We start from the raw sequence: 21,211 nt of genomic DNA, 5'->3' as shown, positions 1-21,211 counted from the left end.
TTGTCAAATGCAGGAAATGCTTTTCATAGCATTTTCATGATTGAACCAGAATTTTGCTAAAACAACAATTTTTGAATTTTTTTTAAAAAACATGTCTTATGACCCCTAAGTTCCATTTTTAGTATAGCCAGCCATATCTATTCACGGATTAAAAATCACAAGTCATTTTGAGCACAATACACTAAAGAACTATTATGCTTATTTTCATTCAATGATCAACTGTTTCAGGGGTCATTTCTCCTACATTAGTCAATGAATGGTTTTGAAAATTTCGGCATAGGTCCTTCTCATGATGCTTAACCATTTTACCCATGCCAGAAATTTGGTAAAGGCAACGGTTTTTGAGTTATTTGCAAGAAACTGCCATCTGACCCCTATGTTCTATTTTTAGTTATGGCGGCCATGTTTTTTCATGAAAACCACAATCCCAACGGTCAATTTGTGTGGGATACCCTAAGGAACATATATGCCAACTTTCATTGAATTCTGTGCAATAGATTTTGAGAAGATTTTCAAAGTTGCACATGCGAAAATGCAAAAAAACTGTTTCAGGAGCCATAACTCCTACATCAGATGACCAATCATTTTGAAAATTTTGGCATAGGTCCGTCTCATGATGCTGAACAATATTACCCAGCCAGAAATTTGCAAAAAACTGCCATCTGACCCCCATGTTCTATTTTTAGTAACGGGGGCAATGTTTTTTCATGAGTCAACAATCCCAACGGTCATTTAGTGCAGAACACCCTAACGAACAATCATGCCAAGTTTATAACCTGTCAGTCCAGTAGTTTCAGAGGAGAAGATTTTATTAAAATTTGTCCAAAACGAAAACGGACGACAAGTGATGGCACAAGCTAAAAAGACGCGTGTATTGGAATAAATCAGTATGAATTTATTATAGTTTTTTTTCCAAAATATTAAATTATAAGAAATCAACTAATATCTGAATATATTATCTTGTATAAAGAACTTTGGTTCCAGTTATGCATAATATAAACTGTTTTCTTGTTTATTCTGCATCAATCAAAACCAAAGTTCTTCAAAGAAGATATACATTAGTTACATTCCTAAAAGAAATGTTTTTATTGTTCTTCTCCTTAAGGTTTTGAACAAGTCTACCTAGTTTGTTAGTTTTTTTATCAAGGAATCAAGAGCTAACTGTTTAATTCAAAGTCTAGAACATCATATAAATATGGCACTTCATCATCATAATATAACAATCAATAAAAAATACATGTTTACTTTCTACCAATTACAATAAAAAAGATCAATACTTATATCATAATTACCTCTCTTGATTTTCAAGTAATAGCGGTAGTAACACGAAAACCTATGGACAAAGAAATCCACAATTTTTTTCTTTGAATTCCACTATATCAGTGGACCCTCCCCCAACCTTAAAAAGAACCCGGCTACTTAAGAGAAGTTTTGAATTCAATACACTTTATTAATTAGATAGTAAAAGTTGTCATAACCCAACCCTAAATAAACTAAGTCTGTCATAACCATAAATACTCTGAAGTTCCATATTGTCAGTTTTAATACAAGTTCAAGCAGGGGCAGATCCAATATTTTATGAAGACGAGGCGTAATTACGAGTCCATAAAAGGAAACCAGAATATGACATATCTAAGGAATGAATATAATAAATTTCCATATTCAATACAATATTAAGCAGATTATGATAGTTTCTTTTTTTTTAAAGGGGGCGCAAGCCCATTACTCTCTCACCTTGACACGCCCCTGAGTGGTTCCGAAAATAATCTGAAAATCAAGTTATTGACAATTTTCAGTACTTTCTTTCGCTATCACAAGTCAATATGAGATTTGTAGTTTTAGATCAAAATTCACTATTAGTAAAAAAAAAAATTTTTAACAATGATGATAATAAAATAGTTACTAAAGCAGCAGGTAGAGCAATAGGTGCAGAATGTATGAAGTATAAAGAAATGCTATTGAATAAAAAAAATGTGAAGACTGAAACTGGTGCCTACTCAATACTTTACATTCAAAATCTTCAAAATGATACACTTTTTCATACCATGATGTACATGTTTCCTTGTTTTATTATGATTGGTTGATATATTATGGTTTAACATCATATGACAGATATTTCATGAATTTCATACATTTCAGGACAAAAAAATGAACAGTATCTGTTATATAGTAGTCAAACACACAGAGTCAGATCTTTTTTGTGCTGCCTAACAGAAGCAACATCCTACAGGTAGGCATGTTATGCCATCTGGACACATTATTCTGACACCAAGCCAACAAGTTATCATTCTATCTCCTTCATTTCCCCTTTCTCTGTGGAGAAGTAATGATACCAATTATTAAGGTCTTTGGTGCGACTTAAAAGGGGCCAATTTTATCATGATAGCAGCCTATGATATACCAAATACTTAACTCATAAAGAGTCAAAACAATAAAATTTTTTGCTAAACAGTTCTTTAAGACTCATAAAAACCCTTCCAAAAACCAAACCTATGATTGACAAATAGATAACAAGAGGCTCCCAGGAGTCTGAATCGCTCACCTTATTAAAGTTTTGCCTTTCAAGGGCAATAAATCTAACAAGAAGTTGTCCGACAATTTTGACTCCATGATAACTTTGGTAGGACTTATCATGAGGATCATTTCATCAATCGCAAGTTTCATTCAATCTATTATAGTTTTCAAGATATTGACTGAAAACTGCAAAAACGTTTTTTTGCCTTTCAGGGGCAATAACTTTTACACACAGTCGTCTGACAACTTTGATCCCTAGAGACTTTTGTAGGCCTTATAATAAGAATCATAATAAGAATCATTTCAGTAATTGAAAGTTTCATTCTATCTATCATAGTTTTCAAGATAGAGACTGTCATTTTTCAACTCTCAAGGGCAATAACCCTTACATGGAGTCGTCTGACAACTTTGATCCCTGACGACTTTTGCAGGCCTTATAATAAGGATATTTCTGCAATTGAAAGATATTGGCCAAACCTAACGGTTTTGGAAATATACGCAAAAAACTACTGTACGACTCCTGTTCTATTTTAAGTAATGGCGGCAATGTTTTTTATCCGATCAAAAATCCAAATGGTCATTTTTTAAAGGATACACTAAAAAACAAAAATACCGACTTTCACTGAATTCTGTACAGCAGTTTCTAAGACGATTTTTGAAAGTAATAACATCAAAAACAGCAAAAAACATCAAAAAAGGGCAATAACTCCAACATGGGTCAACAGATTTTCACCAAAATTTGACCACAGATAGATCTCATCATGCTGAATACTTTTACTATATTCAGAATTTGGCTAAACCTAACGGTTTTGGAGATATATGCAAAAATCTGCTGTCTGACTCCTATGTTCTATTTTTAGTAATGGCGGCCAATTTGTGCAAGATACTCTAAGGAACAATCATTAAAAGTTTCATGCAAATATATTCAGTAGTTTCAGAGGAGAAGACGTTTGAAAAATTGTTATAGACGACGACAGACGCCAAGTGATGGCAATAGCTCACTATGTACCTAAGACTAATTGAGACTGGTATATAAAACAACACTTGTGTTTAACACTTTCTCTTTTAATGCATCCTGAGACTGGAGAATGAATAATACAGTTCAATGAGATCAGAGAAGGAAAAAAAAAAAAAAAGGCAATTTTTACAGATTAGTAACACAAACAGAGGTAAAATATGAATAATGCCACCATTATCAGAGAAATTATGTGATCCTTATGCACCTAAATCAGCCTTTTTTCTGTTAAAGTGTCAGTCTCTGTAAGAATCAGGCAGTGGGTAAAACATGATATGAAAGAAAAAAAAAACACAAAAACGAAAGTCAGAAAGTGTATTTTGATTATATGAACTATCAAAATTAAGTAAAGATTTTCCATATCACTTTGGTAAATTCAGTTAAAATTATTGAAATGCACTTAAAATGAATATTTCAAGGGCAGATAACTCAGTCAAAAACCTAATTTTTCTAACAATCTATTGAAAAATTTGTGAACAAGCCCAGTGATGAAGAGATCAAATAGTGGTCTTTTTCAAATAGAGAAATTAACCTTAAGTGAAATTATACTGTCAGACCAATGAGTGTCTGATTTTCTCTATTTTTCTAATTTTTTACAAAAACTTACACTTTTAAAATATGCTATTTGCAATTGAGAATTACAAGGTGTGAATCAAGTAAAATTATAATAAGGCAACATCTATCCTAAAACTCATCAGGTCATTCTTTCTTTATTCTTGGTACTTAAAAGTCTTTAAACAAACCATCTGAAATCATTTTAAAATGTACATTGTAATATCCATCACTGTAAGAAATAACTACATTTGTAGTTGAATACGTACATTTAATACATTATTGTCCACTGTTCAAATATAAAAAAAAATATTAATACACAAAACATAACATAAACATCAATTATAAATGAGATAAGTCAATTCTTTTTTAAATGATTGACAAGATTGTTTACTTTAGAACAACTTTCAACTTTGGTATGCTATCTGAATATTTCTACAACTTTGAGAATCCTGAAATTTTTAAAATATCCAAAACATCTTGATTAGGCAAACCATTACAGATGAACCTATGTTAGAATTACAAAGACATATCAAGCTAAAAAAAAAAACAAAAACAAAAGTTACAAAACTAAGCTGCCTTTTGTTATCAAAACAATTATAGTGAAAAAACTAGAATTACTGTTAGCAAAGATCATAAAAGGATACTCCTGCACTTCATGACAAAAATGAACTTGTATCAACGAAAAAAAATATACCGGTAAAATTGCTCTAAATGATGAGCATACTAACTAATTGAATAAAAATACTGCACAGCAACTTTAATTGTGTAATGTCAATGTGTTTTCTGCATCCTGCCCCCCCCCTCAACAAATATAAAATAAAAACCTTCAACATCTGGTATATTCAATATCTTTTTATTTTTTTGGATAAAATAGAGACATACCCAAATCATATTACACAACTTTCTGTAACTGTATCCTTCTTTCCCAGCAGTCCTTTTCACAAAAATATCATAAGTGTAAAATCAGCCATAAGTTATGATGTCATAACTGTTTATATAAAACTTACAATCAAGATGTGATCTGAATTTTTTTGAAAAGATAGCATTTAATCTAATCTAGTTGACATAAGAACAGACAAATAAAAAGAGAAGAATCTATATACTTAGACTTCTTTAAATGAGCACACATAACATAAACCCATTGCACAAATATCTGAATACTTGTCACTTAAAGTCCCTATTCCCAATAAAAAAAAAATACAATGAAAATACAATGGTAACAAATAAGATATCAAAACTAAAATGAAAAAAAAAAAAAAAAACACCAGAAAGAAACAATACCTATACATGTACAATAAATCCATTCACAAAAATCTTCAACACATAAATTTAAAAATTAAATGTATTTCCACCATCTTAATAAAGTTAAGTGAAAACTGTTAAAAAAACAAAAGTACCGGTACATGGGATTGTTGCATTAGGTGTGAATTTTTTCACCAAATTGAGATGTCATATACATGTACATCAAAAATAGTATTTATTCATTTAAAATGGCAGGATATTTTTTTAAGAAATACTCATGTATATACAAGGGTCTATCTACATCCTAAGCAAAAGTATACAATATATTTATACAAATTAAAATGTTAACACTGGACAAATTCAGTGTAATGATTGTCTAGTTTGTGTTCTAAATTAGGAAAATTCCAAACTGCTCTAGTCCAATCATATCATCATTCATGATTACATGCAAATTTAAGGCATCCTCTATACTCCAATGCTCAAAAGTTCTCCCAAGGGCAGCATTTCATAAAAATTTGTACATGCAGTGTAAGAAATTTTTTGAAATGCTGACCAGGGCATCACTTCACATAGCAATGCACAGAAGTCCCATTAGTGCATTAAGGATTTATGTGTATGTGAATCTTATGAGTGCTTTGTGAAATCATGCCCAGGCCTTTACAGCCCTGTGATTTGCTGCGCATCATTTCACAAAGCTTACGTAAGACTTAAGTGCACATAAGTCCCATTGGTTCGTTAAGGATTTACAGTGCTATCTCATCTAAACTTGATTGTTAGAATGCATTATCTGCACTACAGACATACCTAAGTTGTCTTTTCTATTTGAATGTCAATTTTTGATTAAGGAAATACAAAACAATTTTAACAATAATATTTACACAACTTATAAAATTCTGATGTATACTGGTACTGGCAAATGACCATATATTCCAGTGTATCGATTGACAGTTTACTCTAAATGAAAAAAAAAAAAACTAAATTGTGGAACGAAGAAAAGTTCTTATGAAGTTTTACAATATTTCTGTATTTTATGTGATTGATATGACAATATTGGTAATGAGGCTCCACTTTAAGAAACGAAAAAGGGGATGAGAACCAAGAATTTATTCTTAGTTGGCATAAATTCACAATTACATAAATAATAAGCAAATTGATAATGATGTCAAAAATTAAACATGCATATAAGCTTGTAGAACAACTTTGGAAGAAAACTGATACCTTTGGTTGAGCTACAGGAGTTTACAAAGAAGAACAACTTTAATAAGCATCCAAAAAACTCACAATTGCAGCATAATAAATCCAACAATTAATTGACATAACACTGAACATAAAATCATGTAACAATAAGCTTTTCACTCAAACATGAACAAAAACTATCTTAATAAACAGATACTTTTTTTAATAAATTCATTTGGTTCTTTTAAATATACAATATTAGTATTTTGATCTAAATGCACCAAATTATTATGCACTCCTCACATTTAGGGAATTACATACTGAGCAACAATAGCTTTGAAGTCAAGACAGCAAAAAACAAAGCAAGTATCTTGACTTGCTAAAATCAAACTCATCTTTGACAATGAATTATTCTTTAACTCAAACATGCTTTAATGGATTAAAACAAAACTTTGACCAGATAGATTTGATCATTCTGAACACTATAACCCATCTAACAGCTTTGGAGATATATGCAAAAAACTACCATCTGACCCCCATGTTCTATTTTTAGTAATGGCGGCCATGTTTTTTGACAGATCAAAAAACCCCACAGCAGTTCTATGCAGGATACCTCAAGGAACATTCGTACCAAGTTTGGTTCCAATTGGTCAAATAGTGTCAGAGCAGGAGGTTGGCACAAAGGGCCTGAGAACCAAGAACTTATTCTTAGTTGGCCTAAGTGCATAATTAAATATATAATAACAAATTTGATTCTGATGTCAAAAATTAGGTATGAATATAAGCTTGTAGAACAAGTTATTACATTCAATTTCATGTAGCATTTTACAATTACAAACAATTTTAATTACTGCAAAAAAAACAAAAAAAAAAAAAAAACAAACAAAACAAAACAAAACATAACACCGAACAGATATAAAATCATGTACATGTAACAATATGCTTTTCACTCAAACAACAAAAATTATCTTAAACAAATACTTTTTTTAAATTCATTTGGTTCTTTAAATATACAATGTTAGTATATTGATTTCTAAATGCACCAAATTCTCCCCTAACAGCATTTAGGGAATTACATACTGAGCAACAATAGCTTTGAAGTCAAGACAGCAGAAACTATAGCATCTTGACTTGCTAAAATCAAACTCATCTTTGACAATTGAATCCTATATATATATATACTTGAATCAAATATCTTATGTACAACTCAGTGGCAGATGCAGAAGGGGGATGCAGGAGGTTGGCACCCTACCCTACTGTTTTGTTCCATCTTAACATTTTATGGCAATTTTGGCTAAAGCACTGTAACCCTAGATTGTTGCTCCATTAATTCAATGTAAAATGCATTTCTTTTCTTGCTGGTGGCAGGAAACAAGACTATTATTGTTTTTGGCATAACCTGCCCAAATAACACTATCTATATCAATATTGAGTCTGAGTAAAACAATGACCTGTCTCATTAAAACAGCCTCAAATAGGTGTGGTTATAACAGGTTCTATGATAAAACGGAGGTGTTGAGTTTCTCTATCAGCTGTGATGAAAATTGTGAGGAACATAACCATCTTTTGTCAATTCAGAACTGCTTAACAAGGTATTTGACTCATCTGAATGATGTGAGTCACTATCCAAGTCTGACTCTTCTTCATCTGAATTATTTAATACTTGATCATTATTTTCCCTCATTGTTATTTCGGTAATGTAAGGGGACGCACTAATATTCATAGGGTCACTAACATAGTTCAATGAACAATCAGAATTGCTGACACTCATATTTTCATTTGAAGGTAAATTTCCTTGAAATTGTACCGGTAGTCTATCAATTGGGACATAATCTGTACAATTTGTAGAATCTCTGGTTGATATAAGAGGAGATGATTGGTCATTAAAGCAAGGGTTTTCTATTGAATCTAAGCGATGGTAAGCATCTGTTTTACTGCAATAATCAGAATGACAGGACAGTTGTGGAGTAGATATCAACTTGCCAGAAGGATTAAAGTTCCTGTCATCATAACAACCACTACTAATCATACTTATATTGGAATCTTCCTCAATTTCAAGAAGAGGTCTTCTGTTTTGATTTTGAGAGCACATATTGTGAGATTCTGTGTTATCTTGATTTGTTCCAATAGGCAAAGGGTTTACTTCATTTACATCAACATAAGGAGAAGTCTCTCCCCCTGAATCTATATCTGAATAATCGGTGATGTTTGAATTCATTCCAGAGACCTGACCAGTTTGTACATAGCTATCAACTCCACCTGAAATAAACAAATATTAAATAACAGAACTTGACTTCCCATGGACTTCTCTAGTGAAGTGCCCATTTTTAGGATTAAAAAAAAAATGTAAATTAATTCAATAAAACTTTAAATTATGTAGCTTTTTTATGGACATGTTGAAAATTTTATTTTCCACAAAAAAAGTAGGGTGATTCCATGAAGATCTGAAAGAAAAGTAGTCTTAAACTATAAATAGCCATTTCCTCTACTTTAACTTTCATTTTGCACTCATCAAACCAATCTTTCCAGATTTAAATTTTCTTAACTTGTCCTCTCATAGTGTTATGTTTGCTCTATTTTATAAGTCATTGTTCATATTTTTTCACAAAACATTAGTTTGTAAAGAGACAAACAGAAAACACACTATATTGTATATATCCTCCATGTTTTGACATACACCCGTTCAGGGATATGAAATGCAAAACTGGTACTAAGATTCCTCCTTTTGCAAGCACATCTACATATGATGCCTCACTTTATAAAAGCATTAAAAATCTTCTAAATGGTTAAAAGAGAGCATATACTTACAAGGTCTATGTACAGAGGAACAAAAAGATTCAAAATAGCCACTAAACTTTATTTTTGTTTAGGTAGGGGAGATTTTAATGCAATCTAACTAAAATCAGACCTACCAATTATTCCTTTTGGTCATTGCATGCAGGTCATATAAAATGTGAATAACAATGATTTTGCTTATTTTTGTTACAGAAGATATTCTTACATATAAATATGGATTTAAGGAGGTGGACCTAGGGTAAGGGACACAACTCTGAAAAATCATTAGAACATTTGTATACAGGATTTTACATCAATCTTACGTAAGCATCAAAGTAACTTGGACTGATTTCATTCTGTTTCAGATGAAAGCTTGATAGGCTTTGGTGAAAATGAATATTATACAAACATATCACTAACTTCAAGAATTAGTCTAGGTCTACATCATTCATCAAATTTCTTTTCATACTTCATATATATTTCACAAATGAAGGGTATAACCTTTCAGGAAACCTGGGAATATAGGTCTGTATCAATATTACGAGTCAGATGGACAGCATTTTAAACTCACTAACATTTTGTGCATTATTCAGGATAGAAGATGTTGAAACAAGAATCTGTGAGAAAAATGAAATTAAAAGGGAGCGTAATGGAAAACAAGAGGCTCTCAGGAACCTGAATTGCTCACCTGGTTAAATTTTTACCTTTTAAGGGCAATAATTCTAACAAGGATTTATTTGACAATTTTGACTCTGAGAAGACTTTGGTAGGACTTATAAGGACCATTTAATCAATTTAAAGTTTCATTCTATCTATTATAGTTTTCAAGATATTGGCTGAAAACTGCTAAAAACATGATTTTTTTGCCCTTTAAGGGCAATAACTCTAATAATGAGTTGTCTGACAATTTTTATCCCCATAAACTTTTGTAGGCCTTATTGTAAGGATCATTTCAGCAACTGAAAGTTTCATTCTATCTTTTTATAGTTTTCAAGGCATTCGTTAAAACTAAAAAAAAAATGTTATTTTTCACCTTTCAAGGGCATTAACTCTTACAAGGAGTCGTCAGACAACTTTGATCCCAGGAGACTTTTGTAGGCCTTATTAAATTAAGGATCATTTCAGCAACTGAAAGAATTCGACTAAACCTAGATGTATGAAAAAAACTTCTGACTCACGTAGTTCTATGCAGGATACCCCAAGGAACATTCAGACGAAGTGTGGTTCAAATTGGTCAAGTAGTGTCATATGAGAAAATTTTTGAAAGAAATATCATTAACAAGAGGCTCCCAGTAGCCTGAATTGCTCACCTAGTTAATTTCTGCCTTTCAATTGCAATAAATTTAACAAGAAGTTGTCTAACAATTTTGACTCAAAAAGAATTTGGTAGGACTTATCATAAGGACCATTACATGGCTTAACAGATTAAAATGAAAATTTTACCACAGATGCTGCAGATGATCTCATCATGCTGAACACTATAACCCATGTCAGAATTTGGATAAACCTAATGGTTTTGGAGATATATGTGAAAATCTACAGTTTGACCCCTATGTTCTATTTTTAGTAATGGCATACATGTTTTTTGATGGATAAAAAAAAAAATAAACATAATTTTTGTGCAGGATACCCTAAGGAACATTCATACCAAGTTTAAAGCCAATTGGTCAAGTAGGGTCAGAGGAGCAGATTTTTGAAAGAAATAACATAAAAAATAGCAAAAAACGTCAAAAAAGGGCAATATGAGCAACTCGGCGGGTGTTTCTAGAAAAACAGAGGACGCTTACCCTACAGGTGCACCTGGTCCATGCTCCCAGTTTTTAGTGGAGTCAGAGTTGCTCATTTACTTTTGTTACTTTGAATGTATGATTTTAGTTACTTTATGTTCTTTGTTGTGTGTGTCTGTTTTCCATGTCTGGTCTTTGTCCCTGGATTACATTCTTTTGATTACCGCTGTAACCTTGGTTCCCTTGATTACTCTTTTAACCAATATCTTGATAACCACAATAGATAGAAAAGAAAACATTTTGTCGATGAAACGATCCTAATGATATTGCTCATAAAAGTTTCCATTGGGTTGAAGTTGTTGGATGACTTCTTGTTAAAGTAAATTTATTGCCCTGAAAATCATAACATGTAACAGTTGAGTGATTCAAGTTAGTTCAATGTAGTAATGATACAGAAAATATTTGTCACATATATCACTGCTCCTATTGGATGGATCGATTTCAAAAGTTGTATGTGGTTTTATATAGATAAGGCATTTATTTTGAACAATTTTGGTTGCTGTCCCATATCAACTTCCTGTTTCATAGGATTGCTTCACAAAACTCTTCTCCTCTGACACTTTTTAACCATTTGGAACCTAACTTGGTATGAATGTTCTTTGGGGTATCCTGCATAGAACTGGTGTTGGAATTTTTTAACTGTCTAAAGACATGGCAGTTACTAACAATAGAATATAGGGTTCAGACTGTAGTTTTTCGTTTATATCTCCAAAACCATAAGGTTTAGCCAAATTCTGATGGGGTAAAAGTGTTCACCATGATGAGATCTGCCTGTGGTAAAATTTTGGTTGTAACATGTGAAGCCATGTTGGAGTTTTTGCCCTTTTTCAACGTTTTTTTTTTTTTTTTTTTTTTTGCTTATTAGCTATTGCCATCACTTGACATTCATCCTCATCGTCCTTTAACAATTTTTCAAAATTCTTCTCCTTGGAACTATTGAGCAGCATTATATGAAACTTTGAACAGATGTTCCTTAGGATATCTTGGGGATTTGATACATCGCATCTACCCCAAAGAACTTGAGATAAAGGATACTACAGACAATGTGAAGTCAGCTTCATATCTTGACCTACGCTTAGAAATCGATGGTAAAGGAAAACTATTGACCAAATTTTACGACAAACATGATGACTTTTCATTCAAAATTGTCAACTTTCCTTTCATCTGTGGCAACATCCCTTCAGCACCTGCGTATGGAGTGTTCATATCACAACTCATATGTTATGCCAGAGCTTGCCGAAACTACGCAGACTTTTTGTATCGTGCTAGAACTCTGACAAATAGGCTTCTGGAGCAGGGTTATGTTGCTACAAGATTGAAGTCATCACTACAGAAGTTTTATGGTCATCATCATGAACTCGTGGATCATTATAGTGTATCCATCTGCACCATGAAAACTGATTTATTCAACGGGTCATAGTTTTCCTTTCCTCGTTTGTCTACCTTGGACTTGACTTTTTATGAGCAACTCGTCAGGTGTTTCTAGAAAAGCAGAGGACGCTTACCCTACAGGTGCACCTGGTCCATGCTCCCAGTTTTCAGTGGAGTCAGAGTTGCTCATTTACTTTTGTTACTTTGAATGTATGATTTTAGTTACTTTATGTTCTTTGTTGTGTGTGTCTGTTTTCCATGTTTTGTCTTTGTCCCTGGATTACATTCTTTTGATTACCGCTACAACCTTGGTCTCTAACAAGGAGTCATCCAACAACTTCAACCCATCATTTTCCTCTATCCCTCATAGCTTTTGAGATATACCTTATAAATCTATAAATGGTTTTACCCCTATTTCCTATAAATATATATGACAGCCATGTTTTTAATGGATTAAAAATTCAAACACTATTTGTGCAGGATCGCTAAGGAGTATTAATGCCAACTGTCATTAAAATATGTCAAGTAGTTTTAGAAAAGAAAATGTTTTAAGAAAAGTTTACAGACAAAAATGGCCTCCAAGCCCTGGCAATAGCTCAAATGGCCATTAGTGAACAAGTCCCAGGAAACAAAATTTGGTCAGACAGAATGATAAAGTGATTGCAATTTTCCACTCACTTGTTGAGTGGGGTTATAATGGAGAAATTATAACTACAATATCTAGTCCTCACCGGTGCTTCTTCTCTTACTGCTAACAGCTTCCAGTGATTTGGATTTATCCTTCTCGTCAACATAGCCATCATTGTCCTGGTCATCCATATCAAGCCATAATTTTTCATCTGAACTGGACTTACATGATGCCAAAGTAGTGTTAGATATTTTCTGTGAAGAACCATCGGTTACACTAAATTTCTTGTCGCTAATATTTGGGTATGAGCTACATAAAGCTGTTGCAACAGTTATCTCCCCTTGATGGAACATCGAAATTGGTCGATCATCTGGATCGTGTGTCACTTTTGAATAGTCAGGATTGGCAGAAAATGGAGTTTTCCTTGTATTTTTATCACCTGTGAATTTTGTTTTTGGATCATCTGAAATGACATCATCTTCCATAACAGGGTCAAGTTCAAGTTGAGCAGTAAGACCCGGTGAGGCTAAGCCTTCTGATGACACACTTCCTCTTCCACTGTCTCTGCTTATCTGTTGATAGTATCCAGGATTACCATTCTGTAAAGGAATTAATTAACTTGTTAGGCCACATTCAACCCATACCATATCTTACAAGAGATTTTTTTCATGGGTTGAAAACTTTGCGTTTTTGTTGTAACAGTGCATAATTTTATATTATCGTAAAAGATATTATTACATATAAAGAAGGAATAACTCTAAAATGTATGTATTAATAACTTGTGTTTTCATTTTCATGTCCCATGGTCAACTGTAAATATAGAGAAAATTAAATTATAGCGATTTTGGATAGCTTTTGAGAGGTTTTTTCATAAATATTTTTCTTACTTCTTAATTACTTCTACATATTTTCTTTATCCTGCATTTATAAAATTTTTAATACACAATCTTTAAAATGTGTTTGAAAATAATCTAATATTTTCTATAATCAATTATTTGAAATACCCTTATGGAACCAGAAATTGTACGAGGGGTGGTTTCCAGGGAATCATCATGCCCTTTTTGCCCAAATAATAAACAAAATTCAACTGAACGTTCAAATAAGGGAAGCTCCAACCCCTGAAATAGACACCCTGAACCTGGATCCATAATTGAAGCAGCAAATACCATTCCATACCTTTAAAAGATTTGAAGTAGAAGAAGCATCCCCATTAGATGAGGAACTGGAAGATGTACTATTAGCTGGAGTTATCTGCAACACAAATTAATCATATCAAGACTGAAACATTTAGATAGTAAAATATATGTCTCATGTGAAAATAATAAAGAAAGATATACATCTCCGCCTCTATTATCCCAAACTTTGCAAGCCAGGGATACAATAAATCTTATTTGTGAAGACAAATCCCATAGACTGCAAGTATGGCATACTTGAGTCAAGTTCAGATACAGAAAACTGAAGCACATACAAATGAGCACAAGAATGAAAAAGTAAATTTATTAGGCCAAATAAAATAAATTAGTAGATTCTCATCTCCTCCCACCCCTAAAAAATTGACAAAAATTTAAATTGGGACAGTGTGGCGGGAATTTCAAAATTATATTTTTTTGCATCAGTGTCTAGTATTGAGATACTATAAAGCACAAATCTTTCATTTCTTGGTGACTAAAATGATCTTTCTTCTCTGAAATTGATGTGGCTATGAATTTAGAATGTATCTCTACTTCAAATAGCTAAAATATATGGAAAGAAACAAAAAATAAAAAAATAAAATCCTTCCACCCATCCCATACTTTTTTGTGATGGCTGGATGAGAATCTTTCATTTAATTTACTTGGCCTTATAGTTCAAATCATAGTCTGTTCAATCAAAGAACTGTAGGTACAAAAGAATAGGCAGTATTCAAAAAAATTAATCTGTCCTTTGAAAATTTCAAGTGAATCAGTCAAACTATCTTACAGCATAATACAGTGAAACTTGTCTAAACTAGATACTCTTTAAAGTCGAGTTACATTAATTCACATGTATTTTGAACCTTGGTAAAATGAACATTGGTCTAAATAAAACAATTTTAAAGTCCAAAAAGGGGTTGGTTTGGCAAGGTTTTACTGTACAATGTACAAAAGTCACCAAACAAAATCACTTTGATTAAAATTGCCACTTACCATTTTAGTAGTATGTGGTATTTCTATCTTTTCTATATTTGGTGGCTTCAGTAGTTTTCTACAGTTTTGTGATGCTCTTCTGTTGTAATAAAATACAAATTTAAAATATGAGTTATATGATGTTTACTGCTTAATGTCAGTCTCCATAAAAATCAGGCAGTGAGTGAAACAAGGTATAAAATAACCAACCACTTGACACTGTAATTCAACCATTTGTACCATCAGAATAAAAAAATAAAGACAAGATTTTCCAAATTTTTTGTTAAAATTTCATTGAAATGCACTGAAAATGAACATTTCTAGGACAAACAACTTTGTCAAAAACCTTTATAATATAATGTTCTAAATGAAAAAACTTCTAAACATCTCCAGTGATGCATAAATTAAATAGTGGTAATTTCAAATCTCTGAAATTATATTGTCAAATGTGTTTTTTTCTATGTACATGTTTCAGATTTTTCTCTTTTTGCCTGCATATGATAATCATATAATAATTAACATATGATTCTTATCTGAAGAGAAAGTAGAATGGAGTGTTGTTAGGTCCTATATGCAGGAACTAAATGGAACAATTGATAGGTCTGATTTTAATTTGATTGCAAAATCATGACTTAATTAAAACCTTGCCAAATATTACAATACTAAGACAAAGATATTGTCTATTGATTTCCTGAACAGTTTTACAAGATTACAATAATAAAATTGGTGCTCTATATGACATTTTAAGCTTCTTGCATCAGTTCCATACATGTATTTTTCCACTAAATTAATAATTATAAGCAATTATTCCTTGTAATTTACAGCATTGCTTAAAGACAGCTACTTAATGTGCAAGTAAAAGGCATAACAAAGAGTACAAATTTCTTCAGATTTGTTTTTACTTATTTGAAATTGAAAATTTCCATCCAATTAGTGATGGCAGATTTAATACCATGCCTTTGGGTAAAAAAAAATTCTCACTATATGAAGCAAACATGTATAGAAAAAATATCTTAGTTAAAATTCAATGTGATCCCAGGGGGCATCCCCATTTCAGCCCTGAATTCCAAAATATTGGGGTCATAAACTTACAGGAACCATGCATGTCAAACTGGTATGAATACTCAAGGATATAAACTCTATCTATCATCAATTACAGAAGAATAGGTTATTACAGTCATTCAAAATTGAAAACTAAAAAGACTAGAATCTTTGCCCAAAATCATCTGAGTCCACTCATGATTTTGGTGGAGTCTGAGTTGCTCATTTGCTTTTGTTACTTTGTATGTATTATTTTAGTTACTTAATGTTCTCTGTTGTTTATGTCTGTTTTCCATAATTGGTCTTTTTCCCTGGATTACATTCTTTTGATTTCTGCTACAATGTATAACCTTGGTTCCCTTGATTACTAGAGACAAACAAGACTTAATAAAAAAGAAACAGCAGCAGCAAAAAAAAAAATAAATATCCAGCTAAAAGAAAGAATCATATGGCCAGAAAAAAATTAATTTTATTGTTTGTTTGTTTGTTTATTGGTGTTTAATGCCCGAGCAGCAATATTTCAGCAATATTCAGGCGATGAACAGGAAGTGGATGATAAAATGAAGGTTACACCACCTAACCTATTTTTTTCTGCCCACTGGAGCACATTTTATTGTTTTTTTATGGAATGCTGTAAAACTGTAATTGTTTAGTTAAACACTATTAAAGTCAAGAAATCCTCCCATTAACTGAAACGATTTTACCTGCCTACCTACCTAATTTTTTCATCCAAAGTAACCTTAAACAGAGATAGCTTTTTTCTTGGCCTAACAGTAAAATAGGCACTTGAATCGGCAGAATAACATTCTGTTTTAAAGTGAAAAAAAAAAAAATCATGTCTGTATTTTGAACTCATGTGAGCAATTTATAACTAGACTTCATCTGTCTAATACGCACTTGGCAGATAAGAAACTAAATACAATATTACATCATACCTGTATAAAAAGACTACACCAGCAATTGACATCAAAAATACAAAAACACCACCAATAGCCATACCTGTGACTTCTCCCTTATCCAAATCTGTAAAGTAGTAAACAAGTAGAACTCATCTTTAATATGTATTTTTACCATACTACTAGAGAAAGCAGAAATGGAACAGTATATTGATATCAAAACTATCAGTGACAAGATAACATACACAGCCAAAAAAGCCTCATAAAATAATCATATTTTTCTCCATTCATGTGGTATTCATATTGTAATCATTTGATAATCATGCGATAAATTACACATCATAATGATATGATTACCATATGATTCTCATATGCAAATATCGGCTTGCAAACATGTATGATAATCATACCACACAGGACTTATATGTAGCAGTACATAAGATTCTCTAGTGTGACTTTTAGCTGTGTGGTAAATGCTTGTTTTGGTCCCTTTTTAACCCTTTATTCCAAAAAACTTGGGGTCATTACCCCCTAAATCAACAATAACCTTCCTTTTGTGGTTTGGAACCTTAATATTAAAGGTTATGAAAATCAACTATCAACAAACATTTAAGTTATTGCAAGAAAACCAAGTGTCTATAGATGACACGGACCACAGCTGCATACCATTATACGGCCTCAATTCTTCTCTCTCTTCTTTTTTTTTAATCTTATCTATATAATTAATCAATTTCTAGAATAGTTTCTATTTGTTACAAGGTATCAACTGTTGAAAAAATGACAACTACAGAGAAGCATTAAAAACTTACCAGATATATTTAAAAAAAAAAAAAAAAAAAACCCAACCAATCAATGGCCTGATTTTAGATTACAGTATACAACCCTATATATATAAACATATATAAACATGAAGTTAATTTAATGAACACAGTCACTCTACACGTTGACGTACTCCCAAATAGTTAGAATGTGGAAATGCTATCAGACCCATGTGGGGTCTGGGAGTAGGCCAGAGCGTCAACACAGCAGCCCAGCCGCTAGTAGGACATACTCTGAGTTCTTCGGTCAGGTATCCCGAAGGCTGGGCTCCAGTACCTTCTACTACTAACTGGCATTACTAACAGAATCCCTGTAAGGGAAATCCGTAAGGATAGTCAAGACCATAAAAAAACCCCAATCATTATAATGAACACTGTCAATGGCAGACAAGACAGGGTAGTCAAGTACATTTAAAAAAATGCCTCGCTCACTCGCTTTAATAAACTTTATAAGAGCCTCAAATTATGATGTAGTAGATGAGATTGTCTCCGTTGTAAATAGCTCAACCATACCCAGGCATTAAGAGTAACCAAATGTTTGGATAGACACAACATATGAAATCTGATTTAGTTTGCAATGACATTATAAATGAAATAAAGACACTTAAAGCAGTTTAAATTATTGCCTCTCTAATGGGGTTCGTGGCAATAGTCCTTTAAAATAAAACTTTGGTTTACTTTGCAAAATTAATTCTAATACATGTATGTTTTTCTTTAACATGAAATTGCATGTGTACTAGTGCTAGGAATACCCCAACTCGTACATGAAGTTAACATCAGACAGCACCCAAAATCACTAACAACATATGCCCCACCTATGTGAAGCCACACACCAAACTGAAATCAATCCATCCATTGGGAGTCAGATTTTTGTGACAAAATTTTTTTCTATCATTTCATATAGTGAAAAAAGGCAAGGTCTCTAGAAACAAGAAGTTGATATCAGACAGCACCCGAAATTACTTACAACATATGCCCCATCTATATGAAGCTACACAACAAATTGAAACAAATCCATCCATTGGGAGTCAAATGAAATGAAAGACAGACATGGTGATTCCAATATACAACCCACTTGTTGAGTATGAGTATAATTATACTATCCTCATCTTCATGATGTAAATGAATCATCTTATTCAATGAAATGAATTTGAATGATTATGAATGAAAAAAAAAAATGAAACAATACATTAAACATTTTTAAAATGTAACAAAAAATATATAGACATTTGAAAACATATTATAGTGGATCCCAAAGTTATCTGAATTTGCTAGGGGGTTTGGGGCATGCCCCCCCCCCCCCAAGAAAACTCTGAAATATTAAAGCTCGAATCCTGCTTTCTGAGGTTATCTTCAACAATTTTTCAACAATATTTAAAAATTTTCTAAAAAGGGGGGGGGGGGGTAGCCCCGGGGGCCCCCTGGATCCGCCACTGATTGTAAATCAGAGAAAAGACATTCTTTTCAGGATATCAACTTTAATGAAATGATTAATTGATTTACCAGCTTACATAAATGGAAATACTATAAAAAGATATCCCTCAAAGTTTTATAAAGGACTTGTATTCACATTTACCGTCATCTAAACCCGAAATAAATTTGTAACTGTATGAAAAATAATGCCATAAGTTACAAGTTTCTAAACAATTTGGACAATTGTTATTTAAAACAAGAGGCACCCAGAAGCCTGAATTGCTCACCTGGTTGTCCAACAATTTTGACTCAAGAAGACTTTGGTAGGACTTATCATAAGAAGCATTTCACTAATTGAAAATTTCTATTTAACTATCATAGATTTTGGCTGAAAACTGTAAAAAAAAAAAAAAAAAATTTCCCTTTCAAGAGCAATAACTCTTACAAGGAATTGGCTGACAAATTTGATTTGTGGAGACTTTTGTATGCCTTATACTAAGAATCATTTCATCAATTAAAAAACTTGGGTTTAACTTATTCGTTTTGAAGATAAATGCAAAAAACTACTGTCTGATCCCTATGTTCTATTTTTAGTAACAGTGGCCATGTTTTTTGACAAATCAAATATCCCCATCTCAATTCTATGAAGGATACCTCAAGGACCATTCATACCAAGTTTGCTTCCAATTGGTAAAGTAGTGTTGGGGAGAGGATTTTTGAAAGAAATGACATTAAAAATAGCAAAAAAAAGTCGAAAAAGGGCAATAACTCCAATAATGCTTAATGGATTAAAATCAAAATTTGACCACAGATAGATATTATCATGCAGAACACTTTTACCAACATAAGACTTTGGCTAAGCATAACAGTTTTGGAGATATGTGCAAAAAACTACTGTATGACCCCTTTCTTCTTTTTTAGTAACAGTGGCCATGTTTTTTGACAAATCAAATATCCCCATCTCAATTCTATGAAGGATACCTCAAGGACCATTCATACCAAGTTTGCTTCCAATTGGTAAAGTAGTGTCGTGGGGGGAATATTTTTGAAAGAAATGACATTAAAAATAGCAAAAAAAGTCGAAAAAGGGCAATAACTCCAATAATGCTTAATGGATTAAAATCAAAATTTGACCACAGACAGATGTTATCATGCAGAACACTTTTACCCATATCAGACTTTGGCTAAACCTAACAGTTTTGGAGATATATGCAAAAAAACTACTGTATGACCCCTTTCTTCTTTTTTTAGTAACAGTGGCCATTTTTTTTTTTTTCGACAGATCAAAAATCCCCACATCAGTTCTATGCAGGATGCCCTAAGTAGCATTCATACCAAGTTTGGTTCCAATTGATCAAGTAGTGTCACAAGAGAAGAGTTTTGAAAAATTGTTAATGATGGACGATGGACACCAAGTGATGGCAATAGCTCACCTGGCCAAAGGAAAAAAAAGGTAAAACAAACAGGATCCTCAGGGACAACAAGGTAAGCTTTAGACCAATTTCAATGTATAATTGAGTTCACAAACCACTATTGATAGGCTTTTCATATTCCATTTCACTGAATTCACTGGCTCTTCCATCTGCAGTTATGTGAGAAACCTTGACACCATATGTGGTTCCTGCCAGAAGGTTACCAATTACATGTTTAGTCGGTTTGGTTGATGATATATTCATCTCCTGCTCATTGCCTTAAATTAAGAAGTCAATTTGTTAACATAAGTATTGGATGTACTCATGAAAAAAAGTATTTCTCCATTCAAAAATGACAAAAATCTATATGAATACTTAATTCACTTGATATATGTGGGAGTCTGTAAGAATTAGCAAATAATAC

At 32.4% G+C, this 21,211-nt stretch overlaps 1 protein-coding gene across 4 annotated transcripts in view; it reads right to left on the bottom strand.

Moving 5' to 3' along the window:
- Positions 1-1,150: 1,150 nt before the first annotated feature.
- LOC148628578 (uncharacterized) overlaps positions 1,151-21,211 on the bottom strand; it is an 85,209-nt gene continuing 65,148 nt past the window's right edge. For all 4 annotated transcript variants that reach the window (XM_088590507.1, XM_088590508.1, XM_088590506.1 and 1 more), the window contains exons 14-19: positions 20,904-21,065; positions 17,184-17,271; positions 15,229-15,307; positions 14,240-14,314; positions 13,167-13,662; positions 1,151-8,761 (exon numbers count right to left, since the gene is read on the bottom strand). In XM_088590507.1, the coding sequence (XP_088446633.1) occupies positions 8,031-8,761; positions 13,167-13,662; positions 14,240-14,314; positions 15,229-15,307; positions 17,184-17,271; positions 20,904-21,065 (1,631 nt within the window). In that variant the 3' untranslated portion in view covers positions 1,151-8,030. The remainder of the gene's footprint in view (positions 8,762-13,166; positions 13,663-14,239; positions 14,315-15,228; positions 15,308-17,183; positions 17,272-20,903; positions 21,066-21,211) is intronic.

Source organism: Perna viridis, chromosome 1 (assembly GCF_037379345.1).
Source record: "Perna viridis isolate PV_CMFRI_1.1 ecotype Kerala chromosome 1, ASM3737934v1, whole genome shotgun sequence".
In the NCBI taxonomy this organism is placed as follows: domain Eukaryota; kingdom Metazoa; phylum Mollusca; class Bivalvia; order Mytilida; family Mytilidae; genus Perna; species Perna viridis.
This window is presented reverse-complemented; position numbering and strand designations above follow the sequence as displayed.